Below are 19,880 nucleotides of genomic sequence, written 5' to 3'. Positions count from 1 at the left end.
AGGGAAGTAGAAAATGTAATGTACAGTTCTGCACAAGGATTTTTATCCTTTCAAAAAGACTGTTAATGATTAAATTTATTGTTGTTGATACTACAAATAAGAATATGAACTGGTTTGCTTTATGAAGACTATTACAAAGTAGGAGTAGAACCATGCCTTGCTGTTTTAATCTACTGGAGAGTCTTGGCTAAAATCTTTTATCTCTGACATTGCTTTGATAGTGATGGGAGCTTTCCGAATGATGAAGGTGCCAGCCAAGTGGTATCTGAGTCTCTGTTCATAGGGGAGAGCAAGAATTATGGGTTTCATGGTGGTCAAAATAAATATACAGGATCTGGAGGAATAGACAACAAGGTGCGCACTCTACCTAGAAATCGGTAAGTACGTCATGAGTGAAGGAACTAGTTTCTCAGAAATGTATATTCAGGCTTAGGCTTGTCATGATTTTTGTCACAGGGTGCTGTAAATATTTGCTTTTATTAACAGGACATTTCCAATTAGAGGTTTTCAAATTTATGATGGGCCTATTCACCTCACTAAGTGCACATTCAGGAATTTTGTGCCAACTCCAGACAGATTTACCAGTGCAATTGGTTTCTTGATGAAAAATCCTTGGCAGATGACACCAAGAAACAACATTTCTCTTGTGAAGTTTGGTCCAAATGTAAGTTCATTAGAGGTATTATTTTGCTGTTGTGGGTAGATTAGTTTTCTTCTTGCTTTATTTTAAGTAATATTTCAAGGGCCCCTATAGAAAATGTTATTTTTTTGCATGCAAGCCTACTCCACAGTTTGTCTTGGGTGGAGTCCATTTGAGATTTGTCTCCCAGGCAAGAAAAATAATACGTAGAATAAGTTGCATTAATTATCTCTTTTTTTTGACTGATAGTGAAACTGGAAAGAGATTTTGTAAGGTCTGGTGTATGTTTGATAATGAATTTTCAGTTGCAGTTATGATATATTAAGACAAAATCAAGAGCTGGCCTGAGCCTAGTACTGAAAAACAAAATGTCTGTTATGCAGGATTGCATTGCTCTTGCCACAAGTTTTTTTAATCAACTCTTCTCAAATTCCTGTATTTTTGCAGAATTGAGAGTATTAGTCTGTACGTCACCTGGTGTAAAAGAACTATGTTCTTTTTTGATAGTTTTTTGCATTTTGATTGTTGTTGACAGGTTTCTCTGAAAGCCTTCTTTGGAAAACCTGGTCCCTGGTTTGAGGAAGTAGATCTGGATGGTGACAAGAACTCAATATTCCATGATCTAGATGGTTCAGTGACTGATTATAAAGATACGTATGTGGGCAGAATGGATAACTACTTGATTCAACACCCCAAATGCATTAAGAATACAGAATGGAATGGAGTGATCTGCAGTGGGACCTATGCACAGGCTAGTACTCTGACTTCTACTGGAGAAACATCTACAATGTGAACAAAGTGTGTGGAAGAAAGGAATTTTTAAAATACTTTCATACGTAAATTACAATTTTCAGCTGTTTTTCCATACAACATTCCCTTCAGGATGCAAACTAGATTGCAGTATTTATTTCCAGATAAAAAACAAATGCATATGTTGGGAGTATATATGCCAGGAATTCCATGTTGAAGTCCTTTCTGTTTTGTATCAGAGCCATTTTCTTCTGCTGGAGTTTTGTGTTTTGTTCTCAGAGTGGGTTTTAAGATTTACTAGTTTTTCTTACCTTTTTCTTATTGGAGCACACCTTCTGAATATAAATATCATACAGGTCTGATTCCTTTTCTGTATGAGATTGGTCATGTACTGTTTTGAAGCTGTGCTTTTCCCCCTCTCCCCAGTGTTTTTTTTTTGTTGTTTGTTTGTTTTTTGTTTTTTTGTAAGACAAGCAAAATCTACAATAATTTTTCAAATAGGGATCTTTTTTGAAAGAAAAAGGGGAAACAGAGGGGATTGGACTTGATGATTTCTTCCCTTCCAACACCTACTATTCTATGATTCTGTGAAATATTTGCAAGCCTCAAATTGTTCTGCTGCAGTAATATACAGTCTGTCTTTCACTGTTTCATTTAATGTTTTACTGATTAAAGATTGCAAATCTTTCCTCTTCCTTCATATCATATAGGTCTATGTTCAAACATGGAACGGACAGAATCTTTCCATGGCTATTGTACGAGATGAGTACCCATCTAATCCCATGGTTCTTAGAGGTATTAATCAGAAAGCTGTCTTTCAGCAGTACCAGCCAGTAGTGATGCTTCAGAAGGGCTACACAATACATTGGAATGGAAAAGCACCAAATGTCACGTATCTTTACCTCATCAATTTCAATAAGTACGTTTTCTTTCTTTCATGTCATTGAACCATAAGGTAACAATGAAGTAATGTGCTGCAGAATTAGCGTGCTGAGAGTTTGTAACTATCAGTGAAAATGGATTTTTGCTTTTTTTTTAAAAAATTACAAATATTAAAGTGTGAAAAGCAGGAGATGAACCAATAAATAATGCACCTAAAGTAAATTTTATATTTAGTGCAGTGTCTTTAAAAAAATCATTTGAAGAAGAAAATATACCAAAAAGTGAAGTTTGGCAAAATTGAAACTGTATACTTTGGGGTACTTGATCTTACTGTCGGATAAACTAGATAAATGTCTGAAGCATAAAATCAAATGTTTTCTAAGGATGTACTAGTTACTGCAACAATTAGTGAAAGAAAGTGGGGAAGAAGGATTGAAGGGTTAGAAGCTTTGTGTTCCTGTTAATTATGTTTTTGGAGTGACCTGTGTGCTGGTCATTGTCAACTGAACTGAATCATACACTTGTTTTCTTTTCAGGAATGACTGGATTCGCATTGGTCTTTGTTATCAACCAAATACTGATTTTACTATAGTTCTGGAAACCTTTCAGAGGAAGTCATCTGCTCTGTCGAGTAAGGTAGAACGCTACACACCTGTATCTTCAATGCTGGAGCTTGAAAAGAATCGATCAGACAAGAAGTTTTATTTTGACAACAGTACTGGGTAACGCCTTATAACTTGCCTGTGATGAAAGATTTTAATGATAATAGACATCATAATAGCAATGAAAGGAACTGATTAACTGATTGAGACACTTGTGCTAGTGGAAAGCTGTTACAAAGGATTCCAAATCCTCTTTGAAAGAATATTGTTTGTGACTTTGAACCTCCAAAATACAGTGGTTGCTATGGGCATACATTCTCAAGAAGGCTGCTGTTACACAGATATTTTGTATCCCACATCTAGGGAAAATGTGGTATCTACAGCGTTGCAGAGGTGTCTTGCAGGAAGTAAATACCCCTCTTCAAAGAAAATTTGTACGTTCTTGTTAAACTTCTGAGAACTTCTCTGTGACAAGACTGTTTTGGAAACTATATATTCCTGAAAATCCACTTTTAGCCTTGTGGATAGTATTTATAAGTCCTAATTTCCATTTCAAAAGTTTTCGTAACAGAAGCCATTGAGATCCTTCTGAGAGGCTTAAGGTGTGGTCAACATTTACTGAAATTAAGTCCTACATACATTACTTGCATGTGTTAGAATTTTGTTATCTAATGTGGAAATAAGTGATTAACACAAGACTTTGTTTCCTTATCTGGAAAATGGGCAGATGACTGTGCTCTAAAGATTGTTTGTTTCCTTTGTCTAAGAGCTACAACAGTAATAGCAGTTACCACTGATAACAGTTAAATATATAATGGAAAAGTCATTGGTCCTTTTGCATTGGTAACACTCTAAATTGCATTTCCAGGCATTTGTTTAAGATGCAGCAGCGTAACTACATTGTCCAGTGCTGGTAAATACAGATGAATATCTGAACAGTTGTTATTGGTATCTATAAAGATCTACAATTATGGAAAACATATATGCCTTGCAGTTTGTTTTATTGTTTCTTACCTTCCTTCCTCTATTTTGAGGAGTGGTTGTTCTTATCAAAACATATGCATTCATAGCAACATCTTACTTAATTGCTAGAGATTTCAGATATGTCAGTAGAGACTTTGTAATTCTAGTAAACTGTAAATATTTTGAAAAAGTTTCAACAATGGTACAGAAGTAAATACCATAGTTTTCTACTTCTCAAAATCATGAAATGTACCTTCTAAGGTTTAGCATAAATACTTATCTCCCTCCTAATCAATTTATTTTCTCTATCTCTCACCTCCCTTTTCTTTTTTCTTTTTGTGTGCGTAGATTACTGTTTTTATTTCTTCAAGCCAAATACAGTAGAGATGGTCACAGTTATTGCTCATCTCAGGGATGTGAAAGGATCAAGATTGTGACCAAAGATTCAGCAAAAGGGGTCAGTAACTGCATGGCAAAAGCTTACCCAAAGTACTACCAAGGACCAGCTGTCATAAAGCAGATGCCAGTAAAAACTACTGTACCGTGCACAAAGTGTGGCACGACTCAGGTAAAAGAAAATAAGCAAAAACTTTTATCATCTGTGTAGTTGGTGTTTCATATTACTTGTGTTAAAGGCATAGTTTCAGTTTTTCAGCACAGAATACAACACCTATCAATTTGCAGTACTCATGTTCTTTATTTTCTGTGCTCAAGAAGGTAGGGGGGCTGTTGTAGGTTGAAGGAAAAACATTGCTCCATATTTGTGCTTTGCGTCCTGCTCTACATGCGACAGAGAAGACATGACATGAGTAGAGCTACTCCGTCAACTGTGTACCATGTAGGAAGGCTTTCCTGCAGAGATCTATAGTTCAAGACATACTGTTAGCCAACCTCTTCTTTTTTGGATTTTTCATATTAGCATAAACTTGAAATTGCATTATGTGTTTTCTCTATATACGATGAGAAAAATACTGGAATAAAATGTATTATACTGTTCATATGTCATATTACTTTGGAATACGAGCTATCTATTGCAAAACATGACATGATAAAGTGTCAGTGACATACACATATGTATACTTAAAGTGTTCTGTTTGATATCCAGATGGTATTCACCAGCGATCCTCACAAAAACTACCTCCTTGTGCAGATTAATTTATCTGGTAAAAATGAGTTAAGCAGAGGTCAGCAAGCATTTATTTCCGTGAGTATTCCTTGTAGTTTTCTTCTATCTTTCTTGCTCTGTAGGTCTTAGTATTGGAACTGTTGTACTGCCCTACATAGTGCTAAGCTCACTCTTCTTTGCCTTCTTTTGTGTTCTAATTGCAAATCCTTTGCCGCTGAAGAGAAAATTGTACCAACAAGGAATAACTTAAAAATCTTTGAATTCCTGATGAAACCTGTATAGTTATATCAAATCGTTCAAGACATTAAGTTTTGCTAACCTAAAAAATGTCAGTTAAAAAAGAGCCCATAGTTTTCAGTATTTGTTCTAGTGCAGTCATGGTGAGTGTGAAGGAAGTGCTGGAACAGGTTGCTAAGATGTGGTGGATGCCCCGTGCCTGGATGCATTCAATGTCAGGCTGAACAGTACTCTGAGCAACCTAATCCATCTGTAGATGATATAATTGTAGAATCATTAAGGTTGGAAATTACCTATAAGTTCATCTAGTCCAACAGTCAGATGTCCCTATTCATTGCAGGAGAGTTGAACTATATGACCTTTAAAGGTCTCTTCCAACTCAAGTGATTCTCTGATTCTGTGTGGTATTGTATAAAATGTTCGCTTTTCTTCTGTTCAGATGCTGAAGTAGACCTGCATGTGATGCTGAGGATAGCATTGCAGATAGGCTCACATCACAAAGCTTTAAGTGACTTGTGCTCTGCCAGGTCAGTGTGTTAGCTTGGTTTTAATAGTGTAACTCTGAGTTCCTTAGGCAGAAAAGTGGTACTTGAGTGCAGACTTCTACAGGAGTCTTACTGTATCTAGAGCAGTAGGAGCATAAGGAGACACTGGGACAAAATCGTGCATCCACAGTGAATAGTTGACTGTGCTATTGACAAGAAGTGCAGATGGTTCATTATCTGAATGTTAGCTCCCCAAAACAGGTAGTAAATCTCCCCAAACGTTGACTGGTCACCACATTGAAGCTGGTGATTGAAGGCTCTCATGCAAGTTCAGAAGTCTCACTGAAAGTTTCTCCTCAAGGGGGGAAAAAAAAAAAAAAAAAAAGGAGAGATGACAGTGGTAAGTGAGCATTTCTAAGCAGTACATTGTGCAGACGAAGGTTAGCACTGAGCACAGTATAACAACAGTTGAAGTCATCGTAGATTTATGAATTTTTTTTTTCCTCTCCTCCCATACAGGTCAATAACACAATGTTTTCCTTCAAGGATAATGGTATATTCGTTGTTGTAGTTGATGCCTGCACTGGCACCGTGTCAGGAAATAATTTATTTTCCGGAGCAGACATTAAGCGTGTAGGTGGCTATTTAAAGTCTGAAATACCACAAAGGTACGTGTAATGACCATTTATTTCCAGTATGTTCTGCAAGCTGTATTTCTGCTCTCTAACAAGATTTTAACTAATAATGGTTATGTAACAACACTGAAAGTGAGCAAAATGTGTATTGAAGTTGAGGAAAAAGGAAAAATATAACAGATAACTTTTCTTTGCTTGAGAAAGCAAAGCCACTCATTAAAATTCTCCAGTGCTGCATGCCTTTCACTTCAAAAAGAAACTGAACCTCATGTAGTAGCACCTCTTTGCTTAAAGAGGAATAACTTTTGCTTTAGTAAGAGTATTTATAGACTTCTACAAACTGTGACAAACTGTATGACAAGATGTCCTACTTGGATTAGGACTTTTGTCCAGATCCAGAGTAAAAAATATTGTCATTTAAAAAACATAAAAAGAAATAAAAAAATAAAGGAGATAAAAAGTTAGTGTCTGGAAAATCCATTTTCTGGCATTTTAATTTTGGGTCAATAGTTTAATTATTCCTTAATATACAAAAATCACTGGAAATTTTTATTTAAAAGGGTTTGAGTTAAACTTAGGATATGTTTTTTTAATATTTTTCCAAGCGTATGCTCTTCTAGATACTACTTTCCAGAGAATGTTGTCTTATTTCCATGTACAGCTTTAACATAAAAACTCTTGAGAAAGTGGGCTATAAAGACATCCAACTGTAAAAGTATGTAGGATACCAGGAAAACTTCATTTGTAACTACTGCTGTCTCTGCGCTGTTTCTATTGCAGGTCTGTAGTTCTACTGAGCACAAGAGGCGAGGTAGAAATTCCTAATAACTTAGCAGAAGCCTTAAAGTTCTTGGGGACAGCCAAACCACCTTATCTACAGAGCAATGGTTAGTGAAATTTTGTGCATTTCTTTGAGGTTCCCCCCTAATTTGTGCATTCATCTGCATCATGGATTTCTTCTGGGTCCAGACGTTGCTTCATGTCACCCAGAGGAAACACGTATGAAGCATATTGCAAGCAAGGAGGTGACTAGCAGTTCTCTGTAACTTGATTATAGAGAAAGCCTGGGCTTTTTTTTCCGAAGCCTTTATGTTGTGTCTTATGCAGCAAATCTGAGGGACATGCACTCTACTTCTAAACAATCCCCTGTGCCAGTCCAGTATTTCCTGTTGCAGTGGTGTGATTGGTATTTTGAGGGATGATCAATTTTTATGGACCCCATGGGGCAGTTTTCATCTCTTCAGGGCTGTGGCACAAGTTCTATGTGAGGGAACAGTTTTTATAACTGTTGTGATGATTCTGTTTTCAAATTGAAGATTTTAGAGAATTTAATATTGAATAGTAACTGAAAATTTTTGAATTAATGTATCCCAATTTGGTACCTGTGCCATTAACACTGGATCACTATACTGAGTAAATGGCAGAAGGCAGATTTTGGAAGAGTGTTTCCCTCTTGCTGACCCATGTGTTATAATTAGACTCCTCTAACACTGCACTATTTTTGTTGCAGGAAGTGTGGCCTTCCTGGGCTTCAGAGGAAACTTTAAGCCATCCTGGATTAAACTGTTTACCAGTCCTGCTGGTCATGGGCTAATTCAGATAGAAAAGTATATCCCTTTGCAACTGGAAGAATATGGCTGTACCAGAGCAATCAAGAGTCGACGGAAAGACCTCGAGCTTCTGAACAAGGCTACAAGATCTCATTAAAGACTAAGCTGTACATAAAAACTGGGGGAAGAAAATGTGAACTAACTTATTTTTAATTTATGGCATTTTAAACTGTGTTGTTATCCAAGGAAATCACGTTATTATCTGACAGACGTTTGCCATCTTGAATGCCAGTCTGTGCACCTTCTAGTTGTACAAAATATGAAAGAATTTATTAGTATTTGTATAAACAGGTTTCAGAGATTTTTCAGATGTTTGTATTTACTGTAAGCAATATTTTTTTTCTGTTTAATACTCCTTTTGTATTTAAGAGAGTGTTCATAAAAGCCTTAAATTTTTGATAGCTGGTGTTGGAGTGCTATTTGAATTACTTGAAAGATTAACAGGTCTCTCTAAACAGCTTGAATTGGTCATTGTAACTTAGTTTACTTGCATTTTCCCTCTGCTGTATACATGTTTTCCTGAGAGTTTATTTAGCAGGAAGTTCAGTTACATTCTCAAATTACTTTCCCAGGTGTTTAAAAAAAAAAATTCCTATTACGCTTGCAGTTGTGCTCAAGGAGTTTTAACTGCAGTAAAATTTTTGATTTGCTGTACGAAAGGTGGAGAGGGGGAATTTGGAGACCTAGCCTGGGCTGGGTGGGGATTGTGTACTGTGCAACAGAGTTTTTATGAGGCCATGTGTAGCAGTGTGACAGAGCAGAAAATGACTGCCATTCTTCAGGATCGCTGTTTACTACTCGCTCCAACAGGAGTTACTAGTAAGAGTTACTTCATCAATTAATTTGTCTGTTAAGACTGGACACAGCTGGACTTTTTCTTTTAAAGCTCTTAAGCAGAAAGGCAGAACTGAGAAAATAGTCATTCTCAGGTTGTTATGAAGCTGAGCTTCTACTCCTGCTGTGATTAAGGCTATTGCAGTTTAAATTTTGAGTGGAAGGTGTGCTCAGTTCATTCTGTCATGCTATCTATTTTGCCTTAACTTTTTTGATTTTTTTATTTTAACCATATTGGTAATTTCTTTTATTAGCTGTCTTTGATCTCTGTTGGGTTTTGTTGCAATTGTTTTACCTCTTCTACAGGTAGTGGGGAAATCGTTTAGAAGAACTGAGATGCAGCTGCCCATTTTCAAGATTCTAGTCTTTGAAATCAGATTTCAGAGACTGTAAAGATGCATTTCATAATAGGGAAGAATAGGTGCCACAGAGCTGAAAATGTAACTATAGTTCTAATAAAACTCACGTCGTTCCTTGTTACTGTATGTGTTCTCATTCATTCTAGCTATTGTTATATATGTACCATCCGGAGATGCTATGTGCTTTGAATTTAAAATGGAGTGGCTGTTGAAAATGAAGTGTTCACTTGTCTTCTCCAAAGAAGTTGAAAAACAGGGGATTATTTTTTTGTGTGCTTTAAAGGAGAGGAGGCACAGTAGCAGACCTATTATACTATTCAATTAAAATATGCTACCTCAGTGCTACCATTAAACTGCCTGATCCTAATACCTTTTTTTCCTAAGTAAGAAAGGAGGGGAAAGGAGCACAACACGAGATGAAGTTAACATACAGATGACTGATATTATTTTTATTGCAAAACCAAGCCAAATGGATGATTATGTATTTTGCAGTTGTTTTGATGCACAGTTGGTATAATGCTTAAAAAACAAAAAGTGTTTTGTGTGTGTGGTAAATTTTTAAGACTAGCTATAATGTTTGGTATTACTAATTCAGGACTATGTGATTTACTTGCTCTGAGTGCAGTAGGGTTAGTGTCTGGGGATTGCAATGATTCTTAAGACTTCCACTGTTCTGATCTTCTGATCTGTGGGTCGTGCTTAGCAGAGAAATGCCTTTTGGATAGTGACTTTCAGGCTTCTGAAGTTGGCCATTGTTTGAGATTCTGCTGTTTTAAGCCATCATTTGTAAAAACTGTTCTTGGAAACCTCAAGGCCACTCAAGTGTAAGGAGTACTGATAGACAATTGGACCTGAAGTTGAACTGTCATCTTTTGTGTGAACTTAAGCATTTGATAAATAGCATAAATAAATTTTTACATCTGACAAAGTAATAAAAGCTTGAGTCTCTTCTGTTCTTGCATCAAGTAAGTTTGTATAATATATGTTGTCTAAGCACTGTAAACCATTTTATTTCAAACAGTTAACCTATGTGGTTTATGGTGTGTGTTCTACCCTTCAAAGACCAAGTGGGAATACTAGGAATAGAGCTGCAAATGGTTGCAGAACCAATGGGCTTTTTCCCGACCTCTGTGGGCTTAAAGTCTTAGCTGCTGCATAAAGAGCCATTTCAGTGTGGTGGGGCACTGCAGTGTTATTATCTACAGTTGCCTGCCGAAGACAAGGCTGAAGGGCAGCTCAGTCACGTGTATCAATACCTGCAGCAAGGAAAGTAAATAAAATGAGGCCAGGTTCTTCTCAGTGGTGTCTAGTGACAGGACAAGAAGCAGAGGGCACACATTGGGTATACGAGAAATTCCACATAAACAGAAAACAAAACAATTTTCTGTATGGGTGATGAAGCACTAATATGGATTGCAAGAGAATCTGTGGTGTCTTCATCCATGGAGGAGCAGATGTAGCTTGACCTTACTTTAAGCCCTGCATTGGACTGGGCTGTCTCCAGAAGTGATTACCTGCTTGTGTCCTGCAGAGGCTTTGTACAATTAAAAATGTCAATGCAACTGGCTTCTCTTTTCCAAATACACAAAATGCCACAGCCTGCAAGACCATCACCATATGCTGTAAGACAAGCCTGTGGGGAATAGGATCAGGCTGGCTGAATACAAGTCTTCTGATGAGAATTAGGGGGGGTGGAAAGAAAAGAGAAAAAAAAAAAGTGTATGCCACCTTTGGTAGAAGGGGCAGGCAACTTGGGAAGAGTGCAAGGATACTGCTAGTATATACAGAGAGGAAATTAGGCAAAGGTCCAGCTAGAGCTTAATCTGGTCACCATTGCGAAGCATAACAAAATTTTTTTTTTTGTTACAAACAATGAACCACAAATAGAGGATCTGGGAGAATTTCCATCTCTTATTGGATGTGGCGGGGAGGATGAGGTACTCAGTGCCTTCTTTTCTTCTTAACAGTCAGACCGATTATCCTCAGGGTATTCCTGAGCTGGAAAACAGGCATGGGGAGCAGAATAACTCCCACCCATAATTCAGGAAGAATCAGTTAGCAATATGCTACTCCACCTAGACTGTCTCAAGTCTATGGGGCCAGATGGGATCCATCCAGTGGTACTGAGGGAACTGGCAGAGGTGCTCTCCAAGTCACTTTTTATCATTTATCTGCAGTCCTGGTCAACCTACAAGATTCCAGATGACTGGAGACTTGCCAGTGTGATGTCCATCTACAAGAAGAGTCAGAAGGAGGATTCAGGGTAACTACAGGCCTGTCAGCCTGACATCTTCATAGGGGTATGTCATGGAACAGCTCATCTTGAGTGCAATCAAAGAGTATGTGTGAGATACCAGGCGCTCAGGCCTAACCATCAATTCATGAAAGATGGGTCCTTTCATGGCCAACTTGATCTCCCTCTATGACATGGTGACCTGCCCAGTAGGTAAGCAAAAGGCTATGGAGACTTTAGTGAAGCCTTTGACGCTGTCTTTCCCAGCATTCTTCTGGAAAAGCTGGCAGCCTGGGGCTTTTGCCTAATTTTCTCTCTGCCTGTACAAGCAATATCCTTGCACTCTTTCACAAGTAGATTCTTTGTTGGGTAAATAACTGGTTGGAGGGCCAGGTCCAGAGAGTGATGGTGAATGGACTTACATCCAGCTGGCAAGTGGTTGTGAGTTGTATTGCCTAAGGGTCAGTACTGCGGCCCATCCTGTTTAATATCCTTATCTGGATGAGAGGTATGAGTGCACTCTCAGTAAGTTTGAAAATGACACCAAGTTGGGAGGAAGTGTTGATCTGAGGGTAGGATGGCCCTCCAGACGGATGTGGACAGGCTGAATAGACTGAGCCCAATTGTATGAGGTTCAACAAGACCAAGTGCTGGGTTCCACACTTTAGTCACAACAACCCTATGCAATGCTACAGGCTTGGGGCAGTGTGGCTGGAAAGCTGTGTAGAAGGAAAAGATCTGGAGGTGTTAGTTGATTGCTAGCTGAACATGAGTACTCAGGTGGTAAAGGCCAACTGCATCCTGAATTGCATCAAAAATACTGTAGGGCACAGGAGCAGGAAGGGGATCATTAGCCTACCATCAGTGCTGGTAAGGCCACACTTTGAATAGTGTGTTCAGTTTTTGGCCCTTCACTGGGGGAACTGGGATTTTTTAATCTGTAGAAGACGAGGCTCAGGAGCGGCTTTATCACTCTCTACAACTCCCTGAGAAGGGGCTGTGGCAAGTTGGGGGGTTAGCCTCTTCTCCCAAATAGCTAGTGATAGAATGAGAAGAAATGGTCTCAATCCGTGCCAGGATGGATATTAGGAAAAATCTATTCTCAGTAAGTGGTGATGCACTGGAACAGGCTGCCCATGGAGGAGGTGGAGTCACCATCCCTGAAAACATGTTCAAGAAATGCGGAGATATGGTTGTGACATGGTTCGTGGGCATGATGGTGAAGGGTTGATGTTTAGACAAGATGAACTTGGAGGTCTTTTCCACCCTTAACATAGGACTGAGCCATGTAATTTTCACCTCATGCCTGAAAATCACAGAGACCTTAAAAAAGAAATTTCTGTCTTCAGACCCCATCCAAAATTCACTGGACTTGCCTTTTCAGGATCAGGCTCTGTATAGAAATTTATTTCTTTAAGGAATGAGGAACATTGCTATTCCTTACTCAAATTTTGTCTTTTCACAATTAAAAAAAATACGTAAATCAATTTCACCAGACTAGAGAAAGGAAGGGGAGTTTAAAATTCTAGCACAGCATTCAAGAGATTTTTAGGACACATCTGGGTGCATGTTCTCACTCTGAAGGCATTCTAGTTCTGCATTTTATCTTGTAATTGTTCTAAGGTTTCAAAAACAAACAGAAAACAGCAAGAAAAAAAATAAACTACTTGGAGCAGAGATCAGATAAATTTACTATCAGAAAGACAGTCTCTCTGGGCAGTACACAAAGGGCTGGAGATTCTAAAGTATTGAGATGATAGCAAGGGTGTGCTTTAGGAACCTGTTATCTTAATTTTGGGCAAGCCTCATGGTGCAATTTCCTCCACTTCCTCTTAACGTCTTTTCAGATTATGCACAAAGGATACACGGTGCAGTGATCAGTGACAGGAATAAAGTATGTGTCACAGCTATATTTGTTTGAGGTGAAGCTTTGACATGTGTCCAAACATCTACCAAATCAAAGAATCACTAAATGCTGAACTTCAAAACTGCATACTGAATGTTGTGGGCCACCTTGCATTTCGCAAGCACTTTTTTCTTTTCTTGTGTTTACTTTCTTTTCCTGTGTTGTGTGTTAGTTAAAGTTCCAATACAGTACACAGCGTTGAAGCATGTAAGCTCACCTTTGGATTTGGCTTGAGAATATTTATGAGTTTTTAATTATCTGGCTTACAAGCAGTATAATTTTCAATATCAATTATAACTTCCTATATAAAAAAAGGCTTTTCTGGGAGTTGACTTGCATGACTGGGAATGATGCAGCTGGCAAGTCATAGAACTATCTCTCCTATTTTTTTATGTGAAGAAAAAAACTGCAAATGTAACTTTGGATACAAAAAGAATGATTCTGCAATATATTATTCTGGGAATTTCCTAAGATCTGCCTAGCCTTTTCTGATACGACATCCTGTGTCTGCTCTTCTGTCCTTCCCTCAGTCTGTTCTAACAAAAAAGTCATGAGTCTTGCATTTTTCTTGAAATGTTTTTGGTGTACTAGTGGGAAGTTTGCTTGGTCAGATCACAGAGATCACAGAGAAATCTTGAGGTAACCATTCTGTTTAATCTTTGCCCTTAAAGGATGAATCTTTCAACTTTCTCAGTCTATTGTATTTAAAAGTACAAAGCAGAGTTAATTGCCAGGCCTGCAAGGCAAATTCTTCATTTCATCTTTGGCCAAGTTGAAGAGGGGACAGCTGAATATCCTGATTTATAACTTCTTTCTGAGGAAACGTTTTTAGAACATGCAGTGGCCTGTCTTCACATATTATTTATTCAAAATGGAACATAAATACATAGTGCTATTTCAAGATTATTTTCTTGTGTTCAAGTTTACAAGCAATAGTACTCAGGCAGAATTGGATTTTTAGAATGGTTAGAGAATGGTTAGAATGGTTAATTTGTTTTCTTCTTGTTGTTTGTTTGTTTGTGCTTGCGTAACACTTTCAACATATTCACTGGAATCATTTCAGGGTATGTTCTGTAAAACTGGTGGCTTTCAGAGATGGATCTCAGATGGTGACGAGTCATCTTTATAGAGTCTGCAAGGTTCTTCAGCAGAAGATGTTTCACTCCATCCATCTGCAGGGTGTGACCTATGATCTAACAGTGTTGAATCCCTGGTGCAAGTGATGACTGTGGTACATGTTCTCAGTAATAGTAGAAAACACCAAGTTATCTGTAGTCTCATTATTTTTGTTTCTCAGAAGTGATCCTATGATGAACATCACTCAGTAATAAACACTGCACCCTTCTGCTTTTTAATGATCTTTTTAACAGTCTACCATAAATTTTCATATGGCAGCATGTCATGAATATAATTTTTCTTTTCAGTGTTCTCAATTCCTGTATTGATATCAGATTTTTCTGTCCTTCACAAGAGTAAGATAGAAAGGACTGGAAGATACAAGTATATATACTCACATGAATCGTGATGGTACAAACAACTGCCACTTTGGTTATTTGTGCTAAGTGGCAGATAAATGTAAAATAAGAGCTGAATCAGGGTTTAATAGTTGGGCATGGACAGAAGCAGTCTTTTTACCTTAGAAGCCCTAAGTACCTTTCACCCTTTGCTTTGGAGAAACGGAGTTCCCCTCATCCATTCCCTCTCATTCCATAAGGCATGTGATTCTGCTCTGGTTAATTGTTTTGTTCCCTTAGAATTTTTGCTTTTTGGTATTCCAAGTATTTTGCTGCCTGCGTTTTTTCCTGAGGAGTAGGTCATACCTCTCCTATTTTCCCACCATTTTTATCTATCTAGAAGTACAATCTAACTCCTTCATCAGAATCATTACCCAGAACATACTTTTTCCTTTAAATGTTATCTTCTTGAGTCATGTTGTAGCAATGTGTTTGACACTGGATGAATGTCCAATTGCATAAAAATTGCATTTTCAAATAAACTTTGGAAGTTGGGGCACTCCACTTTCAAACAAGGAAATAAAGGCACACAAGTTTTGCAGAAATGTTACTCTCCACTGCCAGTTTTGTGTATGGTGTTGCCCAGTGAGTATCAAACAGGACCTTTGTAAGCAGGAGTTCAGGAGTCAGAGTGGACTTAGGTTATCCATAGATACTGTGTTGAGTGATCTTGATTACATGCCTTGTGGGAGAGCATATGTAATTACAGCAAGCATCATATGAAGATTTGAAATGCTGATGTCTATTTTTTATAGGAATAATTAGCTGGGGTTTTTGTTGTTTGTTTGTTTCTCTTATGATTCTTCAGTTTTATTACTTTCACACTTGAGATACTGTGTACTCTTTTCCCTCACCCCAGTGCAGTCCTTTACAGACTCCATCATTCTTAATAGAGGCACACAAACCAGTTTCTAAAATGAAGTTCACACTAATAGGAACATACCTAGCTGTTACTGCTGATACAAACAGCAAATTAGGGTCTTAAGAAAACACTAAGTTTGTATGTGTGTGCCACACACAAGTATATAAATAACTATTAGACATGTTTCTCAAAGTAGACCTCAGAACTGCAAAAATATTTTTGTGTGCAAACAGTCCCCGTGTTTCAGGATCTGTGAAAAAGTAAATGATATAGATACTTGTCAGAGATCTGTACTGAGTTTGTTCAGGAAAATTGTTGCTAGAGGGTCTCAGAACATGAGGTGTCAGGATGTAATTTAATAGGAAAGCAAATCCTCTGTTATGGGGCACAGTGCGCTGTGAATGTGAGTCAAAGTCATGTATTCCCTGTCACAGATGGGTCCTATATACACTAAAAGCAACACGTGAACCTACATCTATAGTTAACCAAATTCTGATTCAGCACTTAAAATTACACTCAAGCACTCTATGTGTCAATTCTAAACATTAACAAATCTCAGAAATGTTATTAAGAAAACAAAACAAAACAAAAACAAGTTGATCAGAGATGTGCTGTTTGCTAGGATATGCTTGTAATAAGTGAGATGATATTTCTCATTAGGCAGAGGCAATACAGGTACAGGCAAATCCTTGGGCTTTACAGAAAAACCATTACAAGACTGACATCTTCACAATTTTTAGACTCGTCATTCCATGAATGTTCAACCTACATAAGCTTAAGTAGAGTCAGAGGGTAAGTGTCCTAGGTGCATTTATTATTTTTTTTTGAGATTTTTTTGCAGAATTCATTTAACATTTTTTTCCTACAGTGAGTGTTTAATTTCGTTTTTCTTTCTTTAGTCTGTTAGCACTTGCTCTAAATTCTACTTCTGACTAACCAGATTTTTTATTAGATCTGTAAAGCTCATCCTTACACAATTAATGAACAAAACTGCATGCAAAGGAAGTGTTAATGAGATTTTTCAGACCAAAAAATGTATATATCTCTCCCAGTGTAACAGTGGGGAGGCAGAGTGTGGTTTCAGTCTGTGCTCATTGATTCTTTTGCAGATTTGTCTATATATTTCCTAGCATTGCTATATTGGCAGCAGTATGTCTTATTTTTTATATGACAAATAAGTTGCATGGATACAACCCAACAGCTTGTTCAGAGGGTGGGAAGTCAATTACACTGCTACCAAGTGAATGCAATCCACATGTACATGCATCTGGGGAACCTAGACCTAGTGTGGTGTAGAGGCTGTCTCAGACTACTTGCAGGGATCGCAGAATGCCCAGTATGAAACATCTGTAAATGCTGGTGTGATTTTTCTTTTTCAGGCAAAGTATGCCACAAACAGGAGTGGGTTCTCATGCAGGAAGCAGCTCTTCCATAAAAGGGGCCAGGGAACAGAGTGTATTAGGCCAAGGCATTGGTTGAGTAAACAAAACTTATACAGTGGCTACTGATTTCCTTCCTCTCTCATGCCACAGCATAATTTATTGCAGAGCTCCAGAGAAGTGGGTGTCAGCTTTGATTCAGAAAAAGAGAAATGCGCGTTCTTGTTATAGCGGATAGTCAGGTCAAAAAGCACCAGCTATGGAATAACAAATGCAGGCAGTTGAATATATTTGCTATCAAAATAAATTGCTTTGAGGAAGAAAAGGGAAGTTCTTTTAATAAGGAAATTGTTCAGGAAAGGATTAGCGTGCGGCTAGAGAGAGTCTCAATGGAAGGAAGTTTCACTTTTGTACCTTCCTTCAGCAAACATTCATGAAGCAAGAAATGCTACAAAGTGCCAATCCACAACCTGCCCCAACTGGTTTTACAGGCCTTGACAGCAGATGTAGAAAAAAGCTGCAAGCACACACTCTGCAGAGAGGGAATAATCGCAAAGCATCACTGGGAGAAGCAGAGGTATTGTACCTGTCTAGCCAGAGCCAGAAGCCACTGAGAGAGAGGAATTGGCTGAGCAGCCCAGGAATAAGAGATTCTGTAGCCAAATCTTTTTCAAGTGAAACATTTTGGAGTTCAGCTTTGGAAGCACAGCTTTCCCTGAGTTTTGTTGGAAAACTAGTTTCCAGACAACGTGTCAGGCTTGTGCTTATTTGCAAGAGGTGTTTTGGCAACTCTGGACAAGCCTGCAGCAGTGAGCTGTAAGGAGTCTGGGAGCAGATGGCACTGGTAGGCAGTTTGCGGCACTGGTGTGCAGGAGACCCGTGTCACATTGCTTTGCTGCTAGCACCTGTCTGTCAGAGATTACAGCATCTCCCTGCAACAAAGGATGTCCTGCCATCACTTTAACTAATCAAGGCAAAGCTGCAATAATAAAAAGGAGGTCACTTTAATTAATGGGTTAATGTGAGCCTCCAAATTGGAATTCTGTTGGAGAGAATTAGAATAACCTCTGGGTGAACTTAGTTGGAGCTATCTGCTGAGTTCCACATACAGAAATGTAAAATGTGGGTTGCTGTGAGCACAGATGAAACAGTATCTTGAGTGGGAGCATAGGGAAATCAAGAAGGGATTAAAGAGACAACAGGAATCACTGAAGAAGAGATTTTTCTTGTCTCTTAGCTCCCACTCTGTCTTGAGTGTTGTTGCAGATGTTCCACACTGAAAATCTCCAACAGATGTCCATCCTCAAACAAAACCCTGTGGCTTAGCTAAATCTGAGGCTGAGCCACAGCGATTCTCAGCACGACTATGAACCATGGTTTAATCAACCAGAAAAAGCATTCCCAGACTGCTCTGCATTGTATCCAGTAATTAAAAACACAGCAACAAAACCTCAGGAGCTGCTGCCTCTTGATGAGTGATGGCAACAGCGCTCTACAGATCAGGAGAGACCAAGCATGGCAGCAGGCAGCACTCTGGTTTTCCTCTCTAGTTGGAATTTCTTTAAAAGCCCTGCACCATCAAAGAAACAGCCATCCATCTGTGGACTCCAAGGAGCATATATACATGGCAGTGGAGACTGCTTCAGCCTTCCAGCACTAGCTTGGAAATTACAATCATAGACAGAGGACAGCGACTGCACTGGGCTAAGTGGTGCCCATTGATAATTGCAATTGAAATTGTGCCACAGCAGACCCTCAGCTTCTGCCTGCAGAGCTGTTCACTCCCAAACCAGTGCCTACATAACATCCCTAAATACTGCAATACCTAAATGCTCAGGACCCATGCATTTCATGGCACAGCATAGCAGGAAGGACCGGGCCCATCTCTGCCACAAGTCCCCTCTTCCTTGCCTGTTTCATTTCTCTTGGAACATTTTTTCTCCAGACATCGAATGTCTAATTAGTCAACATTAGTTCAGCCTTACACATCCATTAGAAAAGTTAGTTCTCCATTAGTGGAGAGAAAAACATTTCTCTCCACTCTTAGTCACTGTGGTTTACCACACCCATTAAGAAAAAAGGCGGTCAGCAAAATGAATGCTCATTATTAACCCTTCTTCTGCCAATGAAAAGTGAAGTTAAACACAAAATCAGAACAGATGTATGCCTTGGATTGGAAGGGACCTTAAAATCAGCTAATTCCAACCTCCAGACATCTAGAAAACATTGATAAAAATCAAGTTTTTTTGTAGCAGCTAATGCCTGTTTTGAAAAATTACCACTATTCTTTCCTCTATCTATATAAGAAAAACATGTTTCCACTGACTTTTACATCTCCATCTGTAACATAAGTAATGCTTCCAGAGGTTTCTATCATGAGCAACACTGGGCAGTTTACATTGCAGAGCCATAAGGTTGGAATCGCAGTGGCTCCCTCCCTCCCCTCCCCTCCCCTCCCCTCCCCTCCCCTCCTCCCTCCCCTCCCCTCCCCTCCCCTCCCTCCCCTCCCCTCCCCTCCCCTCCCCTCCCTCCCCTCCCCTCCCCTCCCCTCCCCTCCCCTCCCTCCCCTCCCCTCCCCTCCCCTCCCCTCCCCTCCCCTCCCCTCCCCTCCCTCCCCTCCCCTCCCTCCCCTCCCCTCCCCTCCCCTCCCCTCCCCTCCCTCCCTCCCCTCCCCTCCCCTCCCCTTCCCTTCCCTTCCTTCCCTTCCCTTCCCTTCCCTTCCCTTCCCTTCCCTTCCCTTCCCTTCCCTTCCCTTCCCTTCCCTTCCCTTCCCTTCCCTTCCCTTCCCTTCCCTTCCCTTCCCTTCCCTTCCCTTCCCTTCCCTTCCCTTCCCTTCCCTTCCCTTCCCTTCCTTCCGTTCCCT

General features: G+C 39.2%; 1 protein-coding gene across 2 annotated transcripts in view; it reads left to right on the top strand.

The window, feature by feature from the left end:
• The window catches only part of CEMIP2 (cell migration inducing hyaluronidase 2), a 47,229-nt gene extending 37,169 nt beyond the window's left edge, over window positions 1–10,060 (top strand). For both annotated transcript variants that reach the window (XM_085213018.1, XM_085213017.1), the window contains exons 15-24: window positions 222–377; window positions 487–664; window positions 1,176–1,391; window positions 2,101–2,309; window positions 2,809–2,994; window positions 4,186–4,405; window positions 4,943–5,041; window positions 6,205–6,353; window positions 7,101–7,207; window positions 7,831–10,060. In XM_085213018.1, the coding sequence (XP_085069144.1) occupies window positions 222–377; window positions 487–664; window positions 1,176–1,391; window positions 2,101–2,309; window positions 2,809–2,994; window positions 4,186–4,405; window positions 4,943–5,041; window positions 6,205–6,353; window positions 7,101–7,207; window positions 7,831–8,027 (1,717 nt within the window). In that variant the 3' untranslated portion in view covers window positions 8,028–10,060. The remainder of the gene's footprint in view (window positions 1–221; window positions 378–486; window positions 665–1,175; window positions 1,392–2,100; window positions 2,310–2,808; window positions 2,995–4,185; window positions 4,406–4,942; window positions 5,042–6,204; window positions 6,354–7,100; window positions 7,208–7,830) is intronic.
• Window positions 10,061–19,880: the final 9,820 nt, after the last annotated feature.

The sequence above is a fragment of the Meleagris gallopavo genome, chromosome Z (genome assembly GCF_905368555.1).
Source record: "Meleagris gallopavo chromosome Z, MGAL_WU_HG_1.1, whole genome shotgun sequence".
Taxonomy (NCBI): Eukaryota; Metazoa; Chordata; class Aves; order Galliformes; family Phasianidae; genus Meleagris; species Meleagris gallopavo.
Note: the sequence above shows the minus strand (reverse complement) of the source record. Positions and strands in the feature narration are given on the sequence as shown.